This window comes from Lethenteron reissneri, chromosome 41, assembly GCF_015708825.2.
Source record: "Lethenteron reissneri isolate LAM-NWPU_2019-01 chromosome 41, ASM1570882v1, whole genome shotgun sequence".
NCBI lineage: Eukaryota > Metazoa > Chordata > Hyperoartia > Petromyzontiformes > Petromyzontidae > Lethenteron > Lethenteron reissneri.
In genome coordinates, this window is record NC_083819.1 from 9400638 (window position 1) to 9428006 (window position 27369).

Genomic DNA, 27369 nt, shown 5'->3' on the forward strand with positions numbered 1-27369 from the left:
ACAACCCGATGTGTCCTCATTTTTTGAGCCACACTGCAGCCGTATGGGCTTAACTCCTTTACGATTCAACAAAGACAAAGATCCCCCCTACAACATTAACAGACTTCAGGGGCAAGTGTTGTCAGCGAACACATTTGAAGGCCCGTACGACACACGAGGGGGTGGGTGAGTATAGGCCAGCACCACGCCCGGCCGCCTTTGTCTCCCTCGTGGTATATCCCGTGATGCCACTCCATGGACGTCGTGTTTAGAGTGCAATTCGGTGGCACTCAGAGACTCAGAGGGAACCCCATAGACTCACACGGAGAGCCTCACACTCGCTCAGAGATCCGTAGACCGTCAGTTGAGTGTGGATTGAGAGATTCATGGCAAGTCGCAGTTAGTCGGAGTTCTAACGCGGGTTGTAGCGCAGCTGCCGGTCAGCGGCGCTGGAATGCTAAACTGGTAAATAAACACGCAGACAATTCACATCTTTCCTATATCTATCTGTCCCTACGCAAAAAAATAAACGCATCCCATTCGCCATAAGGTGTTCTTATAGAAGTGTATCGTATCAGCTGTATTGGTTCAACACAGGCACAAACTCTGGACCGGCTTTGACAGACTAAGGCATTGCCTGAATCAATGCTGGTGAACTGCCCAGATGTTTATAGACATGGGGGTCCCCTTTCTCCGACGTGAATGATTGTTTTGTATTTTTGGTGGAACCATCAACCGCATCAGGACATCAGGACATCCACAACACACACGGCACAGCAGGGCGATAAATACGTAGCGCACCCATAGAGACACACAGAGACGCACCGACATTCATAGAGATGCATATAGACCTATGTGAATGCATAGATACGCGTAACATTAAAGTCAAGCCACAGAAGCCCTTTTGTGGCCACGCAACCCAAACAACGGGCCCGACGTGAAACCACTGTGGCCTGCGCTCCTTCGATGACCGTGTAGCAGGAACAGCAAAGCCACACGAACTCTGCTCTCTCTCTCTCTCCTCGAAGGGAAACCCTCTCTCTCTCTCTCTGGTCGTGGCGAGCAGATGCAGCCCTCGACAATGGCATCGACCTCTTTGAACAGCATTTTTCCTGCTGCCATCGTACGCGAGAGGGTGGTAGAAATACAAATATCGGTGTTTTCAAAATCGGACCTTTGCTTCCAGTATCAAACTCTCAGAGCGTGTTGTGTTTGCATGTTCACCAACAGCACCATGTGCGGTTAATGCAGACACGATTACTTGCAAACGTTGTCCATTTGGTGTTTGGACGCCTGAACACCTCCTGTTTCAATTGCCAGCAAGGCTAAAAACCCAACTCTTATATATTTTTTTAATCCTTTATTAAGTTCACTTGCTTGCTTGCTTAGGACCGTGCAAATCTTTCGGTCATTTTAACCCACTTCCCGTGATCCAATCGAGCTGACATTTTCCACACAGACTCGTTGTGCGTGACAATTAGTGTTCGTGAAAAAGGATTTCCAAAAGTTTACACTTTTTAGGACAAAAAACATTATATTTAATTACCAATTGCTTAATGCTGCCATGCAGTCATCTGACCCATAGGTGGCAGCCATCTCGAGCCAGAGGACGAGATGACTCTAGCCGCCACGCATATAAAGGATTTATAGTGAAAAACTTTGTTTTTACGGGCTTAATTTTTTTTCATTCGTTGCTTTCGTTTGGCGCTCGCTCGCACGGTTTGCGAGGCTTTTTTTTGTTGTTTTCTCGGCGCCGTCACCGCCTAAGAGTCTGAACGGTGCTTCCCACCCCCGCGTCACGAGCCTGCGGGCGAACGAGAGGCTCGGAGAGCGGCAGCTGGCGACTATAAAATGTGAACGCGCACGAGGGTGGCGCGGTGTATGGAGCGGCACAGACTCGGCAGGGGGCTTGCACGGCACGGCCACACACACACAGTGTGAATTCTCCGTGTGACAGCTTCTCTCGCTCTCTCTCTGTGTGTCTTCTACTCCGTGGCCCTGGCTGCCGCTGCTGCTGTTGTCGGTATCCGGACAGTCGCGCCGGTGGAAGATTGCAGCGCACACTCGGAGTGAAAATCTTCGGTTTGAGGCTGACGGCAAGTGCAGGTGAGACCGTCCTGGGCTTACTCACAGCAAGGAGGGCGTGGGTTCGATCCCGACCCTGACGCCTGCTGCTGTATATTTGGAGTTTGCGTGTCTCTCTCTCATCACCATCGTCACGGTGGCTAGGAGATGTTAACTACCTCGCCTGGTATACAGGAGGTCGTGGGTTTGATCCCGACCTTGACGCCTGCTGTATATTTGGAGTTTGCGTGTCTCTCTCTCTCATCATAATCACTGTGGCTATGAAATGTTAACTACCTCGCCTGGTATACAGTAGGTCATGGGTTTGATCCCGACCTTGACGCTTGCTATATATTTGGCGTTTTTGTGTCTCTCTCTCATCATCATCACGGTGGCTAGCAGATGTTAACTACCTCGCCCGGTATACAGGAAGGCGTGGATTCGATCCCGACCTTGATGCCTGCTGCTGTATATTTGTAGTTTGCGTGTGTCTCTCTCTCTCCCCGTGGTCGTGGGGATTTTTCTCCGGGTCCTCCGGTTTCCCCTTCCACGTTTTGAATCGAGCACGTGCGACCACAGTGCCGTATTTGCTATAAAGTTCCACGTGGTCAGCCACTTCGTCGAGATATCGTCTGTTAGTAAGTTCGTTTCTCAAAAAGATCTGTTCAGCTCAGTGGGCCTTCACTGGTAAAACAAATCATAGCTTATAATTTAATTAACTAACCTACCGGCTGTCGATACGGCTCCGCGTGGAGCACACACGTGGACAGCGTCGTCAGCTGTTTGACAGCCGTCAATTCCGTCACGACAGGACAACGCGTTGCGACTGTCATTTTGCTGCGCCGCGAACGCGGACACCCGAGTTCGATTCCCGTTCTTTGAGCCGGTCTTGGGCCTCCCCTAGGTCGACTCAGCCTCAAATGAGTACCGACATGTAGGCATCGCAACAACTGGGGAGACAAAGGCGGCCGGGCTTGGTGCTGGCCACACACACACACACTCGTGTGCTGCGCCGGCCTTCAATAGGTGTTCGCTAACAGCGCTTGCACCCAACAGTCTGTTCGAGGCGATACGGGAGCTCTTCTTTATCTTTGCTGTCATTGAAATAGATGTTGTTTATTTTCTACGCAACGCAATAGACGAGGATTATTTCGCTTCGTAAATTGTCTCGCGTCGGGAACTTTTGTAAGACCACCGCGCTCGGCAGCGGCTTTTGGGGAAACCAAAACGCGCGCTGCTGCCACTGCTCAAGACGCACGTGGCTTCTTCTCTCGCAGTCCATGCGCCATCACACGCGCACAGCCGCCTCCTAAATCCACTGCTGGATGAATGCCTCACCACCAACACCACCCCTCCCCTCCCCCCATGGTCATAGGTATCATCACCGCAAAAACGCGACGATTTCATCGCTCCATCTCCACCACGTGGATGTACTCGCGGACACGGTCCGTTCTGTGGCTGACACTCCGTGAATCATTATTCTTGAGCGCGTCTGAGCCGCTGTTTGCTGCTGCTGCTGTCACCGAAACGCATTGCTGCGTATGAAGACAGCGGTTTAGCATTTGACGGCTGTTTGCGCTTGCTACTGCAGTTACACACGAGGGCAGGTAGGGTACTGGCTCGCACGTTCAACAGAGTTGACTGTCAGCCACGTAGCGCTCAGATGTTGTGGCCGCTCTGAGCAATTTCAGCACGCGGGGCCAGTTAAGTACTTTGCGACCGGCAGCTGTCAAGCACTGCGGTATGTTGGGGCTACGGTTCTATCACCCAGCACGTTGTGTTGGACTTCTTTCGCACCGTACGTAGCCAGCCGTGCTACTCGGAGGTGCGGTGGACGGACAACGGTGGTGAAGCCAAACCAATTCGTGCGCCTGATCGCTTCACACCTCGACAGCTAACGCAGGGTGTTTTGGAGCTTGGATAGTGTTGGGATGGGTGACCACCATCCGTAGCAGGAGCCACCGGCTGCGGTGTTACGTGGTGGGCACCAGAGTACAGCTCAGAGGTCGCAACCGGGTACCCGATACCCGTACCCTACCCAATACCCGGCTACCCGTACCCGGCCGGGTACGGGTAGGCCGTGAGTCACTGGTGAGTCACCGTTTGTCACTCATTTCCCAACGTCTTGGCTCTTCTCACAATTCAAGTTCCTAGAATCAACCCACCCGCGCCTAAAACATGGCTTCATCCCAGAGGTCGCAATCGGGTACCCGATACCCGTACCCTACCCGTACCCGGCCGGGTACAGGTAGCCGGGTATCGGGTAGGGTACGGGTACCCGATTGCGACCCTGGTGCGGCCGGATACGGGTACGGGTAAGGAATCAAAACCCGTTTGCGACCTCTGGTACAGCTTGGTGCATGCGGGGATCACACGACTCGCCTTCATTAACCCTCACTGACCAGGCGTGGTGAAGTATGGTCTAGCAACCTCCGACGACTCGCACGGTGTGGGGGTGGCGGACTCTCATCCAGCAGTGGATTGGAGAGGCGCTGTACGTGTTAGGGGGTGTTCCCCCTGTACGAAGCCAGATGTGTGTTACATTATAATCGCTGTGTAGCAGCCGTAGCGTGCGAGCTTTGGCCAGCTGTTACTCATTGTAAGCACAGCGACGCATTGTGCTGTTTGAGCTGTTTGCCTCGAAAACAGCTGTGCAGTGAAGCCCAAGGCTCAAGCCGGTCGGGATGGGAAAGCACCCCATTTCTGTTTGGGTTGGCCCTATGCCAGTCGTGGACATTCCACGTTCCTATGGCAAGCAACCCAGGTATCGCACAGACCAAGGTCTAACAGAGAGTGGGAGTTCTCTCCTGTTAATGTCTCTGGCAGCAAGCCTGACTCTGCTGATGGAGTCACTGAATGTCGAAACCGGGTCCAAGCGGTTTCTGGTCGTGTGTTGAACCCAATGCTGTTGAAAGTATGCACACTCCGAGAAGGCCTTGCAACTGATGGGGATTTGTACAAAGACTTCAATATCTTTCACGCGGAGAGACCGAACTGTGGAGGCGCTTTGCAAGGCAGATGCTCGTGAGGCTCAAGTGACACGCGTGCGCGTGTGTTCCTCCATCACCTTGGGCCACTTTAGCTTGCCCTTTCACCGATATTCGATTTGTTTGACCATACCTCACCATGCTGGCCAATTGGTGTATTGCTTGGTGTGCGTGCTACTGTGTTGGTGAAGACAGGAGAGTACACCAAGTGATTTTGTTTTCACACTGCCCCTCTTGGTGCCACGTTGCCAGCACCATAATGCCTCGTTTTGTTTTATTGATTCCCGCTCCCTTTGGTTGACACGTGCAGTATACGCACGGCATTGTATATAATATGCAGCCGTGTGCTGTGCGCGCTGGTGGCATAGCGATTGTGTGTGCGTGTATAACAAGCAAGGCTGGGGAGCCGTAGCGTGACGCGCTACAAACCCGGCGACCCGAGGCCACGACCAGTGACGAAATTATCTGAACCGGTCCTGGGCCTCGAATGAGTACCTGGTGCGGTGTGTAAATAATCGCCACTTAGGGAGGCAAAGGCGGCCAGGCGTGGTGTTGGCCACCCACTCCCTCGTGTGCTGTGCCGGCCCTCATAGGTGCTCGCCCAACAGGCTGCTAAGGCTATCCGGGGAATCTTTGGGGTTGTGTGTGTGTATGATAAGGAAGAAAACTTACGCACGCGCATGGAATATGCCATGCTTTCCAACATGAATTTGTCTTCGAAAATGTTGAGTTTGTCATCAAATGTACGGAAGCGCACTGGTAGCTGTCAAGACAAAATGCGTTAGCGCCGGTTTTATGTCTTTTGAGTTTTGGGCAATGATTCCATACATTTTCGGGCTTTCAAATAGGATACGTTCCTAATGCCAACACTTACCGCAGAGTTTGGCTCACATATGATCATCTTTACGAGAGCTACAGACAGATGCAAAGACAACTTAAAAAAAGACACCCCAAATCTATTTTAATGTCAATCTTGTCCAAAAACGTTACCAGACCTGGGCCATGGCGTCGGCTCGTGGTCTCAGTAGGTTTGTAGCCGTTAGTCTGGGGGTGTCGTTTTCTGTGAAGACAGCCAAAGTGTCCTCGGAACGACGGACAGACATCGCATCCATTCCCTGGACACAGCGACACGTGCAGTCCACCGTCATCAGCCGTGACATGATCAAGCCACTGCTGGATGAAGAAAGCCTCTTCCGCAAGGTAGTCGCCAGCTCACACGGCTCTTGGAGTGCGACAACAATCCGTGCCAGCTGCTGGGCCCCCGATCCGATTTCGTCGCTCCGTCTCCTTTGCGGGCGCCCTCGAGGGCCGTATTCACTGCTGTGTGTCCGGCTCAGCCACTCGGCCATCAACCCTTCCAGCGACTGTGTCCTGCAACAAGCCAAATGTTGTCTTCGCAGTCAACATGATGCGTCTAACCGGCTTAAGTTCTCTAAACCAGGCCTTCCTTCTCCTCTCCTGTCACTCAGTGCAATGCCAAGATAATCCTATCGGCTCCCTGTATATATGTATGTTGAACTTCTTTCGCACCGTACGTAGCCAACTGTGTTAATCGTAGATGAGCGGGACTTTAAATGCAACGTTTGAAAGATAAATTTTTGTAAACACTGGATTTGGGAAATTCTCCTTCCGTTTCGATGCCTCGCGTGGAGCGGACATTGCTGCATCTCCTCGCAATGAGTCCATCCACCAAGGCAGTCTGGTTGAGCGGTGGCGCAGTGGTTAGCGCACTTCACTACGAATGTGATGATACCCAGTGTAATGTGATGATGCCCAGTGTAATGTGATGATACCCAGTGTAATGTGATGATACCTAACCAGTCTGCGATGTTCGTTCTCGAACTCCCTTGCAAAATTGACGTTTCATCCCAGCAGATCCCCACTTGGTTCTAGAGTCCTCACCACGCAAGAGATAACATCAGCGAGGAATAATCGCGCGCACAAGCACTCCAAGATACACATAGGACAGCATCTAGTGCCATTTACTCATCACCTCAAATTGTGCTCAGCTTCATTTGAGAGGCAATGGTCTTGGCGCTGATTGGCTCCCCACAAGCGTGGGGGATACAGTCCCACGGGCATCCTCGTGCCTCTCTCTCTGTGTGTGTGTCCCCTCGGGGCCAGTGGCGTAGCTGGCGAGTGTGCAGGCGGTGCAACTGCGCAAGAGATTCGCGGGCCCCCGGGCTACGAAGAGCGGGCAAAACTGGACGCTGATTGGGGTGGGTGTAGGGCAATTTCCTCGCTCCAGGACCAATGCCAGCAGATTCGGCCACGCCGCTGGATTGGGGCTGCTCGTGTTTATGTGGTGGGGGGAGCGGTGGTGGAGCGGTTAGCGCGCTGCGTTACGAACCCGGCGACCCGAGGTCCATTCCCAATCACGACCAGCGCCGGTGACGATTATCTGAACCGGTTGTGGGCCTCCCCTAGGTTGACTGAGCCTCAAGTGAGTACCTGGTGAAGTGTGTAAACATCGTCACTGGGGAGACAAAGGCGGCCGGGCATGGTGTTGGCCACCCACCCCCTTTGTGTTCAGTGCCAAGCTTCATAGGTGCTCGCTAACAGCACTTGTTCCAACACTCTGTTAAGGCTACACGGGGGATCTTTGTCTTCGGTTTAGATTGGCAACCGTCGGCTGTGGAGTCACGCTTGCGCAGGGAGCCACACGCTGCCAGCCTGCTCACGGCCACCCTCCAACTGTATCTGCCTCTGGCTTAGCCCATCACCCACTTCTGGCAGTGTGATTCCCAGATGCAGATAAACTTCTCTCCCATAGACCTGTGGGAGTGACTCCCAGTTCTCGACAATATTCGAACCCAAAAAGACGCTTCCAAGAGTGTGATTCTCAGTTCCAATCTTCTTCGGTGGCATCGAGCCCTCCGCTGACGCTGCCGTATGGGAGAATGTCGAGATGTGTTTGTCCACGCTATGTGTTTAAGGTAAGATTGTCGCCTTATTTAGATGTTGTCTATGGCAGGGGTCCCCAACCCCCGAGCCGCACAGCAGCAGGAGGTGAGAGCGGTGAGTCCGCGCGTGGCCCCGCACTGCGCATTTGTCTTGGTCACAGTTTTAGTAAACCCACAAGCTCTAACCCGTAGTAGCCACAATGAGTAAAAAACAAACGTCGATGGAGAGTGTCTTTGAAAAGGGGGAAAGACCCAAAGATGACCCCCCCCCCCTCCCCCACTCCGTGAAAAAATGGTCTTCCACGAAACCGGTCCCTGGTGCCAAAAAGGTTTGGGACCGCTGGTCTGTGGTGCCTCACCAGTGCCATCTCAATGTCAACATTCCTTCTGCCATCTCTCCTGGTTCATTCCATCATCTTTCTCACGATGTCAACCCCGCACCTCGAACACTCCCCCAATTGTCTGTTCATCAGCAGCAGTGCCATCCATTGAGTACAGGTGAAGGGTTCAACTCACCTTGATAATTTTTGCGCTTGAGGAATTTTTCCCCTCCCATGGCTTTAATTTCATTCTGGTCTGTCTGGGTCATGGACCCCGAAAATGTACACAGCACATCCAGTAAGCAGCACCTCTTTGCTCTTGCTGTGGCTAACCAGGTACAGACGCCGCGGTGGCGAGATTTTAACTCCCTCGCTGGTTAGACAGGAGGTCGTGGGTTCGATCCCGACCCTGACGCCTGCTGTATATTTGGAGTTTGCGTGTCTCTCTCTCTCTCTCGTTATCATGGTGGCTAGGAGATGTTAACTACCTCGCTGGTTATACAGGAGGTAGTGGGTTCGATCCAGACCCTGATGCCTGCTGTATATTTGGAGTTTGCGTGTCTCTCTCTCTCTCTCGTTATCACGGTGGCTAGGAGATGTTAACTACCTCGCTGGTTATACAGGAGTTAGTGGGTTCGATCCCGACCCTGACGCCTGTATATTTGAAGTGTGCATGTCTCTCTCCCCGTGGTCACATGGATTTTTCTCCGGGTCCTGTGGATTGCTTCCTCCACATTTAGAAACACGCGTTGAGAGCATTTGGCTGCTATACATTTGCACGTGATAAGCCACTACGTTGAGCTATCATTTGTGGCCAGGTCGCTTCTGCAAAAGAGCTGCATAGCTCAGTGGGCCTTACCTGGTAAAATAAAACATAGTTTAGGTTAAATTTCGATTTAAAGCTTTCGTGACTGCAGAGATTCATCTTCGTGGTTTTTTCGGTAAAGTCACGTAGAAGGGAAATAATAAAATAATAAAAATAAAACATAATAAAATAATTTTCACGACGTTTCGGCCACAACGCAAGCAGCCGTCCTCAGGTGAAGAATATACCTATTCCAATCCACTAGTGACGGCTCCGCATCGCTGCCCGGTTTGTGCGATTTGACCCAACCCCTCGTGCGCGTGTCCTGCGCAAGGCAACTGCTCGTGATGTGGTGAGCCGGGTCTCTCTTGCAAAATGAGACTCTTATCCTGGCCTCGAGGCTTTCACAGCTGGTTGAAAATGAACTCGTCTCGAACTTGGTGCCTCGCAGAAACAAGCGCGTATTATGTTTTGTGTGAACGGAGTGGAAGCTGCCTGCGACGACTGTGCACCGTTAATATTTCGTCTGCAGAGACGGTCGCTTTTGTCATGATTACTGTTTGCTTCATTGTTGTACAGTATTGCTTTTTTATACTCTTTGGTTCTTTCGGTAAAGTCACGTAGATATAAAATAAAAGAAAAAACTTTTTTTATACATATATTTTTTAAAAATTAAAAATTGTAAATAATCAAAAAATAAATTAAATCACGACGTTTCGGAAGCAACACAAGCTTCCGTCATCAGGTGGGATAACCACAGCAAGAAATAAAATTACTGTAGTGGACAAGAGCCGTTCGTAACAGCATATTATATACGGCAAGAGGGAGGGGAGGAAAAGCAGGGGGCGGTCGGGGGGTGCGGGGTGATGGTGGGAGAGGAGTGAGGGTACAACATCTCCAACCAGTGGACTGTGCGACTAACACGCGCTGGTACGACCCAGTACCTGAGCTGGGTAATGAGCGCGCTGCAGAAACTGTAAATGCGAGTGTGTAAGCGAGCTATAAGAGCAATTAAGATTGTACCTGGTTAATAACATCCTTCCAGTGATTGCTCAATTTGAATCCATCTTCTCGGTTGCAGTTATGTTTATGTTTGTATATCTGGATGGCTTCAAGAACAAACCTTTTGCTTTTGCCGTTCTGGCGATCTACTCTTGCAAATGAGACTCTGTCCTGGTCGCGAGGAGTTCTAAAACCTAGTGACGCAAAATAAACGAATGGTTATAACCACGTGAGATGCCACCTGAGGTTTACCTGATAATTCAGCATTCTGCGACCACTCATGCATGTTTAACACGCAGGTTTTCGCGACCAATATAATCAATAATCTAGGTTTTTCTGGGTTAGATCGCGTAAAGAATAGTGTATTTAAACCCGTCACCACCCGACACAGCCAATTACTTAAGGTTTGTCACGTAAACAGAACATGCCAATTCGCTACTAGTACAACACACTGGTGTGTTGGAGAGCAAATCCACAACATTTACAATCTAAGTACGACGTTTCGCCAGTAATTACAACTAGCTTTATCAGGCGACTGCCAGATTTTTGGACAAATTCTCCTGTTTTGTTCCACTGATGCATACGCAAATGAGCTCTGATGCGTCGTCGCTTCTGAACATTCAATGCACTCAGCTCAGCTCTCACTGACACCAGAGAGCCAAGGAGGTCTGGGCAGGGATTACATCCCCCACCATGCATTTGGAAACAAACAATTCAGAGACACAGTTAATCACCCCGCCCCCCGTCTTCTGGCAAGAAGGGGAACTTATATTCTTGGTTCTTTCGGTAAAGTCACGTAGAAGGGGAATAATAAAAAATAATATAAATATGGAACAATAAAAATTCTCACGTTTCGACTGCAAGAACATTTTCAAATTTTCACACCTGATGACGATTGCTTGTGTTGCAGTCGAAACGTCGTGATAATTTTTATTGTTTTAGATTTATATTATTTTATTTTTTCCCTTCTACGTGACTTTAACCGAAAGAACCAAGAATATGAATCCCTGCAGTCACGAAAGCTTTAACTCAAAAGGGGAACTTAGTTTAACACGTGGTAGGCTTTCGCGACCAGTATTACTCACAAGAGGTTTTGTGTGAGATCGCCGAACTTAATTCACATTTCTCCCACGCCGACTTCTCAGCAACAGCATCAAAATCGAAGTCACGTCTCTGTCGGCAGACCAAGCGCCCTTTAGCCGTGCGGTGGTGCCTACACTGCAAGTGGCCTGTCATCCAGCAACTGTGGAGGCAGCGAGGAGATGGTGGCTCACACACATGTTGTGAAACTCCCTTCTCCATGAGCATCAAGGTGCCATACTCTGGCTCGTAAAGGGAATGCGGCGCAGCAAACACGTGGGCTCTGCCTGTTCCGTCTCTGGGATCGAGTGTTTGCCCCTGGCACATGCGGATTTTATCCGGGTGCTCCAGTTTCCTCCCACATGCAACCGCTCATTAATTGCCCGACAACGCCTTACCATGTAGGTGACTGCAGAACCCTGGACAATTATGGATTGCTTCCTTCCAGCTTGTATGTGGTTCCTCTTTGCCACTCTGAGTGAAATTGTCGATCGAGTTAAGAAAAACCTCGCGTCAGGTTTTACTCTGCATGCCGAGTCCGATGGGGCCTTTCCGTGACCCCGCCCTCCCTTGCGTATCCACAGGATCCTGCCGACCTCTCCGGACGCACGCGATGGATGCACGCGGCACGCACGGGATGCTGCGCACGTGCCTGGCGCTGTGCGTGTGTGCGTGCGCGTGCACGCACGCCCTCTCCACGTGCTCCGCGGCGCTGGATGCCCCCGAGATGGCGCGGCGGCGCCTCGAGGCCGTCCGGGGCCAGATCCTGAGCAAGCTGGGCCTGAGCGAGCCCCCGCAGCTGCCGCGGGCACACGAGGGCGACCTCAAGCCCAGCGCTCGTGAGTACACCGAAGACAGAGATCTCCTCCCTATACAGCCTTGAACGCACTGTTGGGGCAAGTCAGAGGTCGCAAACGGGTTTTGATTCCTTACCCGTACCCGTACCCGGCCGCATCAGGGTCGCAAACGGCTACCCGTACCCGGCCGGGTACGGGTAGCCGTTTCCTACCCGTACCCGTACCATACCCGAAATGAGTGACAAACAGTTACTCACCAGTGACTCACGGCCTACCCGTACCCGTACCTGGCCGCACCAGGGTCGCAAACGGCTACCCGTACCCGTACCCGGCCGGGTACGGGTAGCCGGGTATCGGGTAGGGTACGGGTATCGGGTACCTGGTTGCGACCTCTGGGGCAAGTGCTGTTAGTGGTCAGGGAAAAAGAGCCAAATGGACACACGTGGAACACCCCGAGTGGAGACACTGAGGAGACGGGGTGACTAACAGCGGCCATAAATAAATTGACCAGCCATTTCAAGCAGCAACCCCTCGATTCCCCACGGCGTTTTTTTCTGCGCTAATCTTATCTTAGATTATATTTATAGAGCGCCTTTGCTCAAGGCTCTCAAAATAGTTAACAAAAAAGTTTAGTGCAATGATTGTTTAGAAGTCTTCTGCCCGCTCAAACGAGCATTTGGCTGCGCTCATCTGAATTGTTGACCCCGTGCCAGAGAGGGCCCAGAGTTTCCGGAATCCGAGGAAGTTCAGACCGCTGCTCGCAATACACACGCAGCCGCCCAGGCAGTTCAAGTGGTCCTCGATAGAGAGAAGCAGATTAAAAAAATTGCATCTTTTCACAAACACATTCCTGCGGAGGGAGCTGGTAGGAACGTTGAGTTGCTCGGTCAATGGCCAGGGTCAACGGCGGCGTAGTGTATTCCGCAAATATTCCCGACTGTGAGGGCGGGCACAAGCCGGCGTGAGTAGGTTAAACGTTGAGTTTTATAAGGGCACCACGGGGTGACCAGCCCCTCCCCACCCAGCCCCACCCCTCCCACCCCCCAACCCAGCCCCACCCTCCCCACCCAGCCCCTCCCCACCCTCCCCACCTAGCCCCACCCAGCCCCTCCCTGCACGATGGACACAATAATCCCCTGTGGGCTGGTGTAACCAGGAAAAAAAAATTCTGTGGGGGCGCCCCAGGGGCTACTCGCGTTTGGTATCCAGCGACCACAGCGGAGCCAACCGCGTTAACCTCCGATTAGCACAGTTGGCTACGTACGGTACAAGAGAAGTTCAACATATATAAACACACACACACGCATGAGTATTCCCGTGTCTCGTGGCTCTCAGTCGCAAGAATAAATTGAGTTTGCAGGGGGTCAAGAAGTTTGGCCATACTCTTTGGTTTTTTCGGTAAAGTCACGTAGGTAAAAAATAAAATAAAACTAAATTAAATCACGACGTTTCGGGCGCAACACAAGCGTCCGTCATCAGGTGGGGACAACCACAGCGAGAGAACTATCGCTGGTGATTTAATTTAGTTGTTTTCATTTATTTGATTAGATTTTTACCTACGTGACTTTACCGAAAAAAATCAAAGAGTATGAATCCTTGCAGTCACGAAAGCTTCAAATCTAGAAGTTTGGCCATCTCCCTGCAAAGTAGAGTGACAGCCGTCGCGCTCGCTGTGTCTCGCCGTGCTGCAGAGGCAATGGCGCTGTACAACGCCACGCTCGAGTGGACCGCGGAACTCAAGCGACGGCACGAGAGGCAGCAGCAGCAGCAGCATCATCAGCACGGCGGGGCTTGGGACCCCTCGTCGCCGTCGCTCGACGACGACTACTACGCCCGCGAGATGCGCCGCCTCGACTGCACCGTGTCCCACGTCGATGCTAGTAAGGGCGCAATGAGCACCGAGGCACAACACGGCGAGATGATGACCCCACCAAACCCTGACCCCAAACACAACACAGCATCACGATGACCCACCAATCCCCTTATTCCGGCACCCCACATAAGAGAGAGACTCCTTGACTATAGACATCTGGCAGCTCACCAGCATTGCCAGGTGGTGAGCAAGCCCGACACTCCTGCTGATGAGACCCCGAGTGTCGAAACCGGTCCAGATCCGTGCTCGTGTTGAACCAACGCTGATGAAATTTTGCACTCCCCCAAGAGGCTTGCGTTGTTTGTGGGAAATGTAAAATTTGTATAATTTTTTTACGCGGACGGGCAGATATGTGAAGGAGAAGATATTGCCACGCTTATTTTTGCTATCAATTACTTAATTTGAATATATTTCAGTGCGCAGTCGGGCAAATGCCCAAGGCTGCAGAGTTTAATGTTGGTGGAACCTTGCCGGGCTCGAGTGTAAACTCGGCCACCTACGACTGCGCGCGTGTTGACAGTCGGCGTCATTCATTTCGGTCTCCCGCATTTAACCAGCAGATGAATTAAACCCATTGAGACGGGGGTCAAACATCCCCCCCCTCCCCTGGCCTTTCTCTCGCGAGCGTACGAGCGAGAGAGCACGTGCAATCTGTGCGCACTATACACAACATCGTCCGCCGTGGTGGCGATTTCGGCTCGCTGAAAGAATCCAGTGACCGCTGTTCCCTTGCTACGAGAATCGTCAACATTTGGCGGCTTCTTCCCACCCCCCACACCACCACACATGACCCATCATGGGTTGACTCGACTTTTAACGAGTTTCTTGATGCCCGCGTGTGGCCACCCACCCAACCAGGCACGCACCAGCGCCGGCCTCTTCAATAGGTGCTCGCAAACAGCATTACCCCCGACAGCCCACAGCAGCGGTGGCCGAACTCGCCCTGACCCCACGAACCAACATCTCGCTCTGGCCGTGTGGGCCACGTGGAGACGTCAAGCATGGGACGGATGTGGGGGGGGGGGGGGACCCCAAGCTGAGGAGTTTCTAATCTAGAAATCCGCGGCAGCGTCCCGGGAGTGCGTCACCCGCGAGGCGTTGCGAGTGCTCTGGGTGAGAGCTTCCGCAGATTTCGTTTTGTTTGTTTCTCGTGGCGAGTGGAATGTGCTGCACTTGAACTGCCTCTGGGATGAGGTGATGATGAGGTGAACGTGGATGTTGATGAGGTGATGACGACGTGAGGGTTGGGTGACAACGATGCCACGGCTGGTGGGGTGAGAGTGAATCTCGACGGAGGTGACGAGCGCTGGGTTTGTTTACACGCTTTCATTTCACTCACTCTGTCTGTTGTTGTTGTCGTTGTCGTGGTTGTATCCTCAAATCTTGGAACTCAATTTTAGCCCACTTCCCAATGTGGTATCGACTGCAAACTTGGTATACTTATGTCATACTGATGACAATGCTATATTCTACCATAAAAATTTGAAATTTGTAAACATTATTTTTTATCTGTTATGTTTCGGCTTGGGTCTAATTGCCCACGCTCAACTCACGGTGGCTGTAATTGACCACGGCACCTTATGGCAAGCTTCAGGGGGCCACTTACTGTAGCCGTGGAGTTCTTCCATTAATAGTACGGTACATTTCATTAGGGCGTGTTTCTTATTAAAAAAAATATATAACTTATTTCAACTTGTCGCTGTCGCTGCATGTCAGAGAGCGAGCAGGGCACCATCTTCAAGCTGCTGCGCTTCGACACGCGCTCGCTGCTGGCGGACGGAGCGCGCCTCGTGCGCGCCGAGCTGCGCGTGCACCGCGAGGCGAACCTGGCGGCCAGGAGCCAGGAGCAGCGCGTGGAGCTCTTCCAGGTGAGGACTCACCTGGTCCTCACCCTCACCTAGTCCTCACCTAGTCCCCACCCTCACCTAGCCCCCATCCTCGCCTAGTCCTCACCTAGTCCTCACCTAGTCCTCGCCCTCACCTAGTCCTCACCCTCACCTAGTCCTCACCTAGTCCCCATCCTCGCCTAGTCCTCACCTAGTCCCCACCTAGTCCTCACCGAGTCCTCACCGAGTCCTCACCGAGTTCTCACTGCCCAACACTCGTTTGAGCAGGGATACACTTTGAATTAGAACATATTTTATTGCGTGACGTATAACCGTGATACGCAACTCTAAAGTGTAATCCTCGTGTGTTTAACCCTGATGTGTGTGACCCTGGTGTGTGTGTGTGGCCCTGGTGTGTGTGTGTGTGGCCCTGGTGTGTGTGTGTGTGACCCTGTTGTGTGTGTGTGAGACCCTGGTGTGCGTGTGTATAACCCTGGCGTGTGTGACCCTGTTGTGTGTGTGTGACCCTATTGTGTGTGTGTGAGACCCTGGTGTGTGTGTGTATAACCCTGACGTGTGTGCGTGTGCAGGCCGTGGCGGAGGCCCCAGGCGCGCCGGGACGCTACATCGCGAGCCGCAACATGCGTCCCCGCGACCCTCCCGAGTGGGTCTCCTTCGACGTCACCTCCGCGCTGCGAGAGCGGCTGGGCGCTGCCGACGGTGAGAGGCGCTGCGGCGGCGGCGGCGACATCCCCGTGCATCGCCACGGCGCGTTGACAAACGTGCATCGCCACGGCGCGTTGCCAAACGCCGCGAGGCAGGGGCACAGCTCCCTCGCGGCGTTTGGCAATGCCGGCGACAACCACCGCCGCCCCGCGCTGTCTTGGGCACCAGCTCTTGGGTTGCCTTTGTCGTCCGTGAGCTGGATTATGTTAAATCTACATTTACATTTTTTACAGCTGCTTGTTATGTTTAGTGTTTGTGCCTTCCCCCCACCCCCGCACCTTCGATTAGCACTGTTGGCTACGTGCGGTGCGAAAGAAGTTCAACATGCATACGTACAATCGATCGGGATTTCAAGAGTTGACATCCCATCCACATCATCATCATCGTCTCATCATCATCACTCCACCATCATTATCACTGTCCCATCTTCAATATCACCATCATCCCATCAGCAACAACGTCATCATCCCATCATCCCACTTTGTAGCAAATGAGCGGTCACCGTGATGGGGTGGCGGGTGGCAGGGGGTTGTCGGGGGTTGTGTTGGGGGGCCCCCCCCTCGCGTGCCGCACTGAGAGAGCCGGCGTGCCCCCCTCTCAGGAGCCGCGCCGTTTGCGCTGAAGCTGAGCGTGCACTGCCCCTGCACCACGTTCGACGTCGCCTCGCGACGCATCCTCAACCGCACCGAGGTCCTCGAGGCCGTGTTCTCAGGTGCCGCGACACAGACGAACACACGCAGGCCGAGACATGCGTGCGTGCAAAAATACATGCAGAGAAGAGCATGCACATACTAGACACACGTCGACACAGACGCAGCTTCAGAGGTTCGTAGCGCAGCACGCTGACAAATGCTAATAAAGGTGCGTGAATGTGTCTGTGCGTCCTCGTGCACGTCCCTGTGTGTATCCCCGTGGGTCCCCGTGCGCGTGTGTCCATTCCCCACTCCGCCCCCCGCGGTGCAGACGGGCAGTCGGAGGAGAACGAGCGCTGGGACATGGGCCCCGTGGTGGGCGCGGCGCAGAAGAGGTTCACTCCGCACCTGCTGCTCTGGCTCGACCCGCCGGGGCGCAGCGACGAGGGCGGAGACGCCACGGCGCAGGGCAGTGGGGGCACGAGGAGGAGGAGAGCCCTCGATGAGAACTACTGCTTCAGGTGACCGCACGGCGCAGTGACGCATCGACACGCTCACGGATACACTGACTGTGAAACACAAGACGGAGATGGCCCGTGTCGCCTGAACAGACTGTTGGGGCAAGTGCTGTTAGCGAGCACCTGTGAAGGCCGGCAAGGCGCACGAGGGGGTGGGTGGTCAGCACCACGCCCAGCCGCCTTTGTCTCCCCAGTGGCGATGTTTTTACACACCGCACCAGTTACTCATTTGAGGCTGAGTCGATCTAGGGGAGGCCCAGGACCGCTTAAGATAATCGTCACCGATGTTGGCCGTGAGCGGGAATCGAACTCGGGTCGCCAGGTTTGCAGCGCAGCGCGCTGACAGCCACACACATACAGACACACATCTACACACACCACACACATACACACACATCGACACACACACACACACATCTACACACATCTACACACACACACACATCCACACACACACACATCTACACACACCACACACACACACCATACACATACAGACACACATCTACACACACCACACACACACCACACACATACAGACACACACCTACACACACAAACATCTACACACACACAGCTACACACACACACACACAGCTACACACACACACAGCTACACACCACACACACACACAGCTACACACACACACACACACACCTACACACCACACACACACAGCTACACACACACACACACACACAGCTACACACCACACAGCCACACACATACAGACACACATCTACACACCACACACACACACATCTACACACACACAGACACATACCTACACACCACACACACACACATCTACACACACACACAGACACACATCTACACACCACACAGACACACACACACAGACACACACCTACACACCACACACACACACATCTACACACCACACACACACACAGCTACACACCACACACACACAGCTACACACCACACACACACACATCTACACACCACACACAGACACACATCTACACACATCTACACACACACACATACACACATCTACACACCACACACACACATACACACACATCTACACACCACACACACACACATCTACACACACACACACAGACACACATCTACATACACACACACACAGACACACATCTACATACACACACAGACACACATCTACACACACACACACATCTACACACACAGACACACATCTACACACACACACACCTACATCTACACACACAGGCACACATCTACATACGCACGCAGGTGAACACTGTTGCTCTATACCCCGTGCCCCCCGCAGCAACAAGGAGCGCAACTGCTGCCTGCGTCAGCTCTACGTGGACTTCCGGCGCGACCTCAAGTGGAAGTGGATCCACGAGCCCAAGGGGTACTACGCCAACTACTGCGCTGGGCCCTGCCCCTACCTGTGGAGCTCTGACACCCAGCACAGCACGGTGAGACACAGGCAGAGGTGCCCCGTGTAGCCCGCGTAGAGTGCTGGGGCAAGTGCCGTTAGCATTGGCACTGAGACACAGGCAGAAGTCCTCCGTGTAGCCCGCGTAGAGTGCTGGGGCAAGTGCCATTAGCATTGGCACTGAGACACAGGCAGAGGTGCCCCGTGTAGCCCGCGTAGAGTGCTGGGGCAAGTGCCATTAGCATTGGCACTGAGACACAGGCAGAGGTGCCCCGTGTAGCCCGCGTAGAGTGCTGGGGCAAGTGCCGTTAGCATTGGCACTGAGACACAGGCAGAGGTGCCCCGTGTAGCCCGCATAGAGTGCTGGGGCAAGTGCCGTTAGCATTGGCACTGAGACACAGGCAGAAGTCCTCCGTGTAGCCCGCGTAGAGTGCTGGGGCAAGTGCCGTTAGCATTGGCACTGAGACACAGGCAGAAGTCCCCCGTGTAGCCCGCGTAGAGTGCTGGGGCAAGTGCCGTTAGCATTGGCACTGAGACACAGGCAGAAGTCCCCCGTGTAGCCCGCGTAGAGTGCTGGGGCAAGTGCCGTTAGCATTGGCACTGAGACACAGGCAGAGGTGCCCCGTGTAGCCCACGTAGAGTGCTGGGGCAAGTTCCGTTAGCATTGGCACTGAAACACAGGCAGAGGTCCCCCGTGTAGCCCGCGTAGAGTGCTGGGGCAAGTGCCGTTAGCATTGGCACTGAGACACAGGCAAAGGTGCCCCGTGTAGCCCGCATAGAGTGCTGGGGCAAGTGACGTTAGCATTGGCACTGAGACACAGGCAGAGGTCCCCCGTGTAGCCCACATAGAGTGCTGGGGCAAGTGCCGTTAGCATTGGCAACAACAACCGCCATTCGCCACTAAGTGGCGGTGAGGTCACCACGGTGCTTGTGCCAGGCTATGTGCATTTTAAGGCCACGTGAAGTGTCAAACGCTCGCTGCTGGCAGGAGATCACGTTACAAACCCAGGTGCCATGGGTTGACGGACTGAGACGACTGGGCAGATGCACCACCACCCGTGTCCCCTACCGTGCCACAGTTGCTGTGTTTTAGCCGCACGGTGCTTCTGCTCGTTGTAGCGAGCTTCCTTCAGCATCCAGCAGCACACACACTCAACGTGGGTATCTGATGCCACGTGTGCATGTGACCCCCCCCCCCCCACCTGTGCACACAGGTGCTGGGCCTGTACAACACCATGAACCCGGCGGCATCGGCCAGCCCCTGCTGCGTGCCCGACGAGCTGGAGTCCCTCACGATCCTCTACTACAAGGGACGCAACCAGACGGTCACGCACCTATCCAACATGCTCGTCAAGTCCTGCAAGTGCCGCTAGCCCGAGGCACCGACACGACCGCCGCCAGCCACCCGCCAACGCCAGCACCCGTTTAGTGCCGCCACCGTCGCTTGCCGCGTAACTGGCTGCTGGTGCGACTGCTGGCGGGCAGCCGGCGCTGGATGCTGGCGAAAGAGCAACAACGATTGCCCTGGGGGAGAGAGTCACCCGTTGCACTGTTTTATTTTTAGATATTGAATTCTGACGTCTGGCGGAGAGACTCGGCTTGCCGGACAGCGGCTGACGGGCCGCTGTCTGTTGGTGGCTGGATGCTTACGTGCCGGAGAGCGGCCGATGGGAAGTGGCGAGCGTTTGGTCATTTGACGTTGGTCAGTGGGCTCGTGAAAACGCTCGCGATCGCTGAATGGATACTTGGGGCGGAGCGGTGGCGCATTGGTTGACACACCGTGCTGTTAACCCGGCGACCCGAGTTAGATTACCGGAACACATCAGTAGCAAGTGACATCTGAACCCCCCCCCCCCCGCCCTGTCCCCACCAGTCTTCACCAACCTGCGGTGACCGGCGTGGTAAGGTATGGTCAAACAACCCCAGTGGCCGGCACGGTGCGGGGGAGGCCTTTGCCCAGCATCTGGTAACGGATCGATAAGGGACTGTGAATTGTTTCAATTGTATTATTATAAACTAGGCACGCAGTGACCGGGTTAGCCACGACAACACGCTGGACAATGGCCGATGAACAATTGTGTTGAGCGGCAGCTACACGGTGGCCAGCCATTGCTAGACATCGTCAGTCCGACACACCCACCGCCTTACAGGTGCGATGCGGCCGCGTGGTCCTGCAAAAGCGGCCAGCGTCACGTCCTCCTCCTCCTCCACAGCGATCGATCACAGGACTCCCCCGAAGTGCTCGAGGCTTGAGCCCATAGAACGTGCTTGCCGGCGGTCGCCAAGCAGTGACGGATCGCTGCTCGCGACGGATTCCACCACTCTGCGCAGTCGTGAAGTCTGAGCAATAGGGCGATGCCTACTCTGCACAAGACAAGAAGGCTTGGTGTGGCACGCGGAGGTGTCGTGCTGTGGCCTGCTGTGGCCTGGCCGAGGCCTGCGAGGGCCTCGGGAAAATGGCTCGAATGGGTGAGAGGGCAGGTATAGGAGCGAGTGAATGAGTGAGCGAGTATTCGACTGAGCGAGCGAAGTGGGTGGCCGGGCAAGTGAATGACCGAGTGAGTGAGCGCGTGAGTTTGCGAGCGTTAGAGGGCATTTCAAGAGGCACAAGTCGCAGCGCGCAGTGGGAGAGCGCGCCCGCGGTGTCGATTGCGTGACCTCGCCGTGTTCCTCGCACTCGAGGTGAGTCTGAAAGGAGGCACGAGAACACAGAGGGCCCCGCTGTTGCCGCGAAACGGCCACGAAAACCCAGCGGGGGGGGGGGGCGCTTGTGAACGACGGCGGTGAAACCGCAAGCGGGGACGAAGCCCGCAAAACCCGGCGGCGTTTGATGTGGAGTAACCGACCGTCGCTCGGCTTCAGAGGCATTGCGAAGAGGACCGCCCGTCCGCTCCGAGAGGGTCTTTGGTTGTTAAATTGACAGCCGCCAAGTTTTTCACAGAGATCTGTTCAAGTGGCTCCCGTAGTGCCGTCCTGGTTGTGCTGAACGCAGTAAAGAGGACGGTGAAAGGAACACCTCGTTAATAATTTTACTCATTATTTATTCTGCAAGTTCAATGAAAACCACAAAGATCTCATTGCACGTTCGTATCATGTAAAATTTTATAGGGGGGGAGAGGGGATATTACTGTGTGCAAATAAAGTTATTTTGGGAATCTAAAGTTAGGGTAAAAAAAGACGGTGAACAGGCCAGTTTTAAAATTCAAATTCGCTGTTTGTCTGCAAGAAGAAGTCGGTGGCAGCGTTGCTGGTTGACCGAGTCACCAGTTTTGAATTATTATTACGACACAACAGACCTCTCCGCTTATTTTATTCATTAGCAGATATTTTCTAAAAAAAAAACATTTTACGGAAAGCTAGCTCCTCAAAGTTGCGACTGAAACAGTGGTCTCGTTCAGCTGTCCCGTCGCTGTGTTTATAAAATAATTATTATTTGTATTTGCTGTTGTATAGTTTTATTGTTATTGGTGCTTTGGCTGGGTTCTCACACTGTAAATGCAATGCATCTTTGTTGACTTAAACCGAAAGTATCTTGGGGTTGATCCCCCCCCCTCTCTAAACGCCAATCCTTGCACCAAAGTTTACAGTTGTATAAAGTTACGCACAGTTAAGTAATAATATCGATTTTTTTTTTATCTGTAAGTTACAGACGAGAAACATGACTTCTAATATGAATAGAAGATGTTAGTATTGTAAAAGTAATTGAGTTCTTCTTCAGTCTTCTTGATTGACAGAGGCATTTGTGGCCTTGGGCAGAATTTTACTTTTCATGGCTCCTTTCAAACCTAGCGCTTAACGACTCCACGTGGTGGTTGGTCGTGAGTGGCTGACGGCTCCATCCAGTTCGTGCCCACAGCACAGCGATGCCACCGTGTGTGTCACTAAACAAACATTTCTACCGCTGACAACCTTTCAATGTCCCCATCACAGCCGAGCTTTTGCACACGTCACACCCACCGATAGTCTCACGTTGAGCGAATCCGAGTTATCGGTAGGCACAGAAACTCGGTACACGGTTGTGAATGGTGAAAACTGGAGTTTTTGTAAACTGCAAACATTACAGAGGGGAATATTTTCAATGGATCGTGACTCTGGGCTTTCGGGACCCACGGCTGCCGTGGCTTGATAATGACGAGCACACTGGACTTGCAATCCAGAACGACCGGTTCGATTCCATCTCCTGGCGTGGTTCGCCGATCGGTACGTCGCATGCGGTGGAGTAAAGTGTAGGTACGCCCATCTCTATGTCGCTACAAATGAAACGCGTTGTGTTGTCGTCAAGGGATTTGTGTACTCATCACCGAGTCAAAATAACATTACATCTGCCGACGAACCTTCTTGCTACGGATTGGAGTCTTCTTCGATGATCGGTATGGAGCACTTTCTGCAGGCGAACGAACGGCTTTTTGGAACACGTTTTGGGAATCCGTTTGACAAACAATGGGGCTGCACAGGATATTTCCAATTGCATCTAAAAGCGTTTAAAGACGACGCGGCGAACAAACACCCTCGCAAGCCCGAGCGCGGAGGGTGCGATACGCACCCATCAATGTGGAAATGTATTTCAGCCAAATACTCTAAACGCGCGTTGGATGCTAAATATGGAGGGAAAAACCGGAGGACCCAGAGAAAAATCCATACGTCCACGGGGAGAGAAACTCGCAAACTCCAAATATACAGGCGTCATGGTCGGGATCGAACCCACGACCTCCTGTATTTAACAACTCGCCATCGTAGCTCAAACGAGCAATGCCTCGGTGCTCATCCTCGTTGATGTCCCTGGTCGAGGAGCAGTTCCTCTCTCCTCCATACAGCGACTCTTGTCGACTTGCCACGGCGTGGTATGGATCTGGAACCTGAGCAAATATCATTGCAGTACACTGAATTAATAATGGTTCATATCTAAGTTTAAATCTGATTGCTATCATGACACCTATTTAAGAAACCCGGGTTAGGTGACGTGGTTTTAGTCTCTCTTCCTGGATCTTGTCCTGTCTTTGGCTATGTCGGATGATGGAGGGTCTTCCGGCATAAATTTGACCGCGTCATTACGTGGCCTCACCCAACAACTCAATCAAGGATGATGATGATGGTGGCGATGGAAAAAGTCAACCATGCTCGACGTTCCTGCCTGATGCTCCTGGCGCTCCTGGCATTGCGATCGTGGACATGAGCCCCAAAGCTGAATGTATCGCACCCGTTGCACTGTGTAAAGTGAGGGGGGGTGGGGGTTTTTACTTATATTTGCCGTCAATAAAACACAAAATATTCCCCAGTCGTCCTCCGCATTCAAATCTCTTTGGGGCGAGCAGATCGGTCGGAATCGATGCAGTCATCCACCGCTCTCACAACCCGAGGCTTCAATAAACACAAATGCAGGAAACCCATTCCCTCCTTTTCGATTTAAAGCTTTCGTGACTGCAGGGATTCATCGTCTTGGTTCTTTCGGTAAAGTCACGTAGAATGGAAATAATAAAATAATAAAAATAAAACTATAAAGCAATAAAATAAAAGAATTCTGTTGAATTTCCTATTATTTTATTATTTCCATTCTACGTGATTTTACCGAAAGAACCAAGAAGACCATTCCCTCCTGTCGGGGTTTTCCCATCGTGGTTTCGCACCAAATTTATTGAGGTGCAATTCGCCGATCGGGCCGCTGTGGCCCCGACCATTCGCGTTTGACCGCGAGATTCATTGACGCCTCGTAACTGCACTGCCCGCGATGACGACGCCGCAGTCGCGGAAGGATGAAGACACATGGCGCCCTCTCGTCTCCATCATCTCGTCTCCATCATCTCGTCTCCCAAGCGTCGTTCCTCCATCGCGGGTCCCAGGCCACGCGGCGTTGTTCCCAGCCTCCAGTGAGGAGGAGGAGGAGGCAGCAGGGTTCAGCCATGCACGATTATTACTCATGGACTTACACGTGTAGAGGAGTAAAATGGGGACGTGACGTCAGGTGTGCCGTTCAGTGCGATGACGTCACGTCTCCTAGGGTACTTAAGGGAGACCCCGTGACGTAAGCGGGGTCACTGTGGGAACGGGTAGAGTAAGCGGGGTGAAGAGGGAACCAGGGGTAGAGAGAGGGATCGAATAGGGAGTCTGGGGAGAAGCCGGTGGTAGCCATAGAGGTGCTTCTCTCTCCGCTCGGTGGAGTCGACAGAGTCCACGATCCGACACGAGAGAGACCGGAGCTAGCCGGCAGGGACCCGGACTCAGAGTAGGACCCCTAGCCCCTGGGAGTTGTGTACCCTGCTGTGTAATATTGATAAGCTTTAATAAACCCTGGCGGAAGCCCTTAACTTACCTCCGTCTACAAGTACGTCCGTCGGAACTTCTCTACACACGTATCCGTGCGCAGTATTGTACATAAGATAGATTTTTTACTCTGTGGGTCTTTCGGTAAAGTCACGTAAATAGAAAATAATAGATCATCACGACGTTTCGATCGCAACACAAGCAATCGTGATAATTGTTTTTTTACCCTTCTATCTGGAAACAAAACTGACACCTTTTTTTACAAGGAGTCATGTTTGCATAGACCACAATAACTGCAGCCATAATGCAAAAAAAAACATAACTGATAATATATGCACTGTCCTTGAAGTTGATTGGTCCACACCCGAGACAGCTTTCCTTAGAGCCTAGTCTCACACGGGTTGGACCAGATGACGCCAAAAGGCGCAAAAAAAGGTGTCAGTTTTGTTGCCAGAGAGAAGGGTAAAAAACCAATTATCATATTTTTTACTGGCAAATGAGATTCCAATGGTGTACAAGCAATCGTCTTCAGGTGAGAAAAGATTGCTTACCCGAAGAAGATTGCTTGTGTTGCGATCGAAACGTCGTGATGATCTATTATTTTCTATTTACGTATGAATTCCTGCAAGTCGCAAAAGCTTTAAATTAAGATTTAGATTGATTTTGTTTTTAATTCTATACATTTACCGGACAAGTTATATTCAACACTGGAAAATGCGACTCATTTTAGATCCAAAATACGTCCTGTTTAATGTTTGTTTGATGTCGGGTTGTAGGGTAACATCGCGGATGTACCGATTGCGGCTATTTTCAAGAACGTGAACCAGACCCGCGATGGGCAACGGTTTGTACGAATTGTTATTTAACAAGTATGTACAAAGACAAAGATTCCCCATATAGCCTTAACATATTTTTGGGGCAAGTGCTGTTTGGGGCCGTCCATAAATGACGTCACGCACCTGGGGGGGGTCAGACATTTGTGACGATTTGTGACGAGGCGGAGGGGGTTGAGAAATGTTACGTCACATCAAAATACGCAACTTTAAATAAATATATACAACACGCTCTACTTAATTAGACTTTTTAATAAATGTTTTCTCCTACAACATCAGAGTGCAGCGCCACATTAAATACGCACTACAATGACAATAGTTTAAAGCGATTTAAAGCATGTTTTATTAAAAAAATTGAAATATGGTTTTGAGGGGGGGGGTCTCACTTTTTGTGACGCCGTGTGACGAGGGGGGGGGGGGTAAAAAATCATCCAAAATCGCGTGACGTCATTTATGGACGGCCCCTTTGCGAGCACCTCAACATGTCCACACACGCAGTCACACGAGCTCCTACACACAGCGCAGTGACCCTACGGCCATACAGAACCCACGCCGGCGTGAGAGGTCCTGCGCACCGTGGAGATGGAGCGACGAAATCGGCTCGCGTGCAGGTGTTGGGTGGATTGTTATATGATCGCAGCACCACGGGAGACGGCGATGGCTTGGGAAGGCCTTCATCCAGCAGTGGACTGACCACGGCTGGCGATCTAGTTTAGCGGCGTGAGTTTGCGCCGGGGCCGGGCAGCAGCTTCAGACGTTAACAACGGCTTGTGAGATGTCAAATTCACAGTGCTGGATCATCATCGGTCAATGACTGCACCATACCCGGCTTGCTTCTGCCAGACCTCTCGACTAGTGCACAATGGACTCCGATCCTCCTACGTCCACAGCTCTCAGTCACCACTACCACCACCTCTTCCCCTTGGTCACCAATCCTGTGGGCGCCACTCGAAGGGCCACCCTGCACAAGTGGACGATGGGTGTTACATACCTCGCCTGGTGTACAGGAGGTCGTGGGTTCGATCCCGACCTTGACGCCTGTACATTTGAAGTTTGCGTGTCTCTCTCCCCGCGGACGTGTGGAGTTTTATCTGGGTCCATTTAGAATCCGAACGTGCGTTTAGAGTATTTGGCTGAAATACATTTCCACATAAGCCACCTCGTTGAGCTCTCATTTGAGGCCAGGTCGCTTCTGAAAAGGGGATACATAGCTTAGTGGGCCTTACCTGGTAAAATAAAAAATTATCTAGATTTGAAGTTTTCATGACTGCAACGATCCATACTCTTTAGTTCTTTCGGTAAAGTCACGTAGGTATAAAATAAATTCAATCACGACGTTTCGATTGCAACACAAGCAATCATCAGGTGG

At 52.4% G+C, this 27369-nt stretch overlaps 1 protein-coding gene across 2 annotated transcripts; it reads left to right on the forward strand.

The window, feature by feature from the left end:
• The first annotated feature begins 1866 nt into the window (after positions 1-1866).
• Positions 1867-23242, forward strand: LOC133352680 (transforming growth factor beta-3 proprotein-like). 2 transcript variants are annotated; one of them, XM_061568482.1, is made up of 9 exons: positions 1867-2085; positions 11725-11979; positions 13629-13817; positions 15527-15678; positions 16227-16356; positions 16964-17074; positions 17326-17515; positions 18796-18949; positions 20124-23242. In XM_061568482.1, exons 2-9 carry the CDS (start codon positions 11754-11756, stop codon positions 20280-20282), a joined length of 1311 nt encoding a protein of 436 aa, XP_061424466.1. In that variant the 5' UTR covers positions 1867-2085; positions 11725-11753; the 3' UTR covers positions 20283-23242. The 2 variants fall into 2 exon arrangements, with proteins under 2 accessions (XP_061424466.1, XP_061424467.1); XM_061568483.1 differs by lacking the exon at positions 16964-17074.
• Positions 23243-27369: the final 4127 nt, after the last annotated feature.

Excerpts from the sequence above, each read along its gene's own strand:
- LOC133352680 (XM_061568482.1), top strand. The coding sequence starts at position 11,754 with ATGGATGCACGCGGCACGCACGGGATGCTGCGCACGTGCCTGGCGCTG. Across the intron at positions 11,980-13,628 it reads CGACCTCAAGCCCAGCGCTC|AGGCAATGGCGCTGTACAAC; the intron begins GTGAGTACACCG and ends GCCGTGCTGCAG. Across the intron at positions 16,357-16,963 it reads GCGGCTGGGCGCTGCCGACG|GAGCCGCGCCGTTTGCGCTG; the intron begins GTGAGAGGCGCT and ends CCCCCCTCTCAG.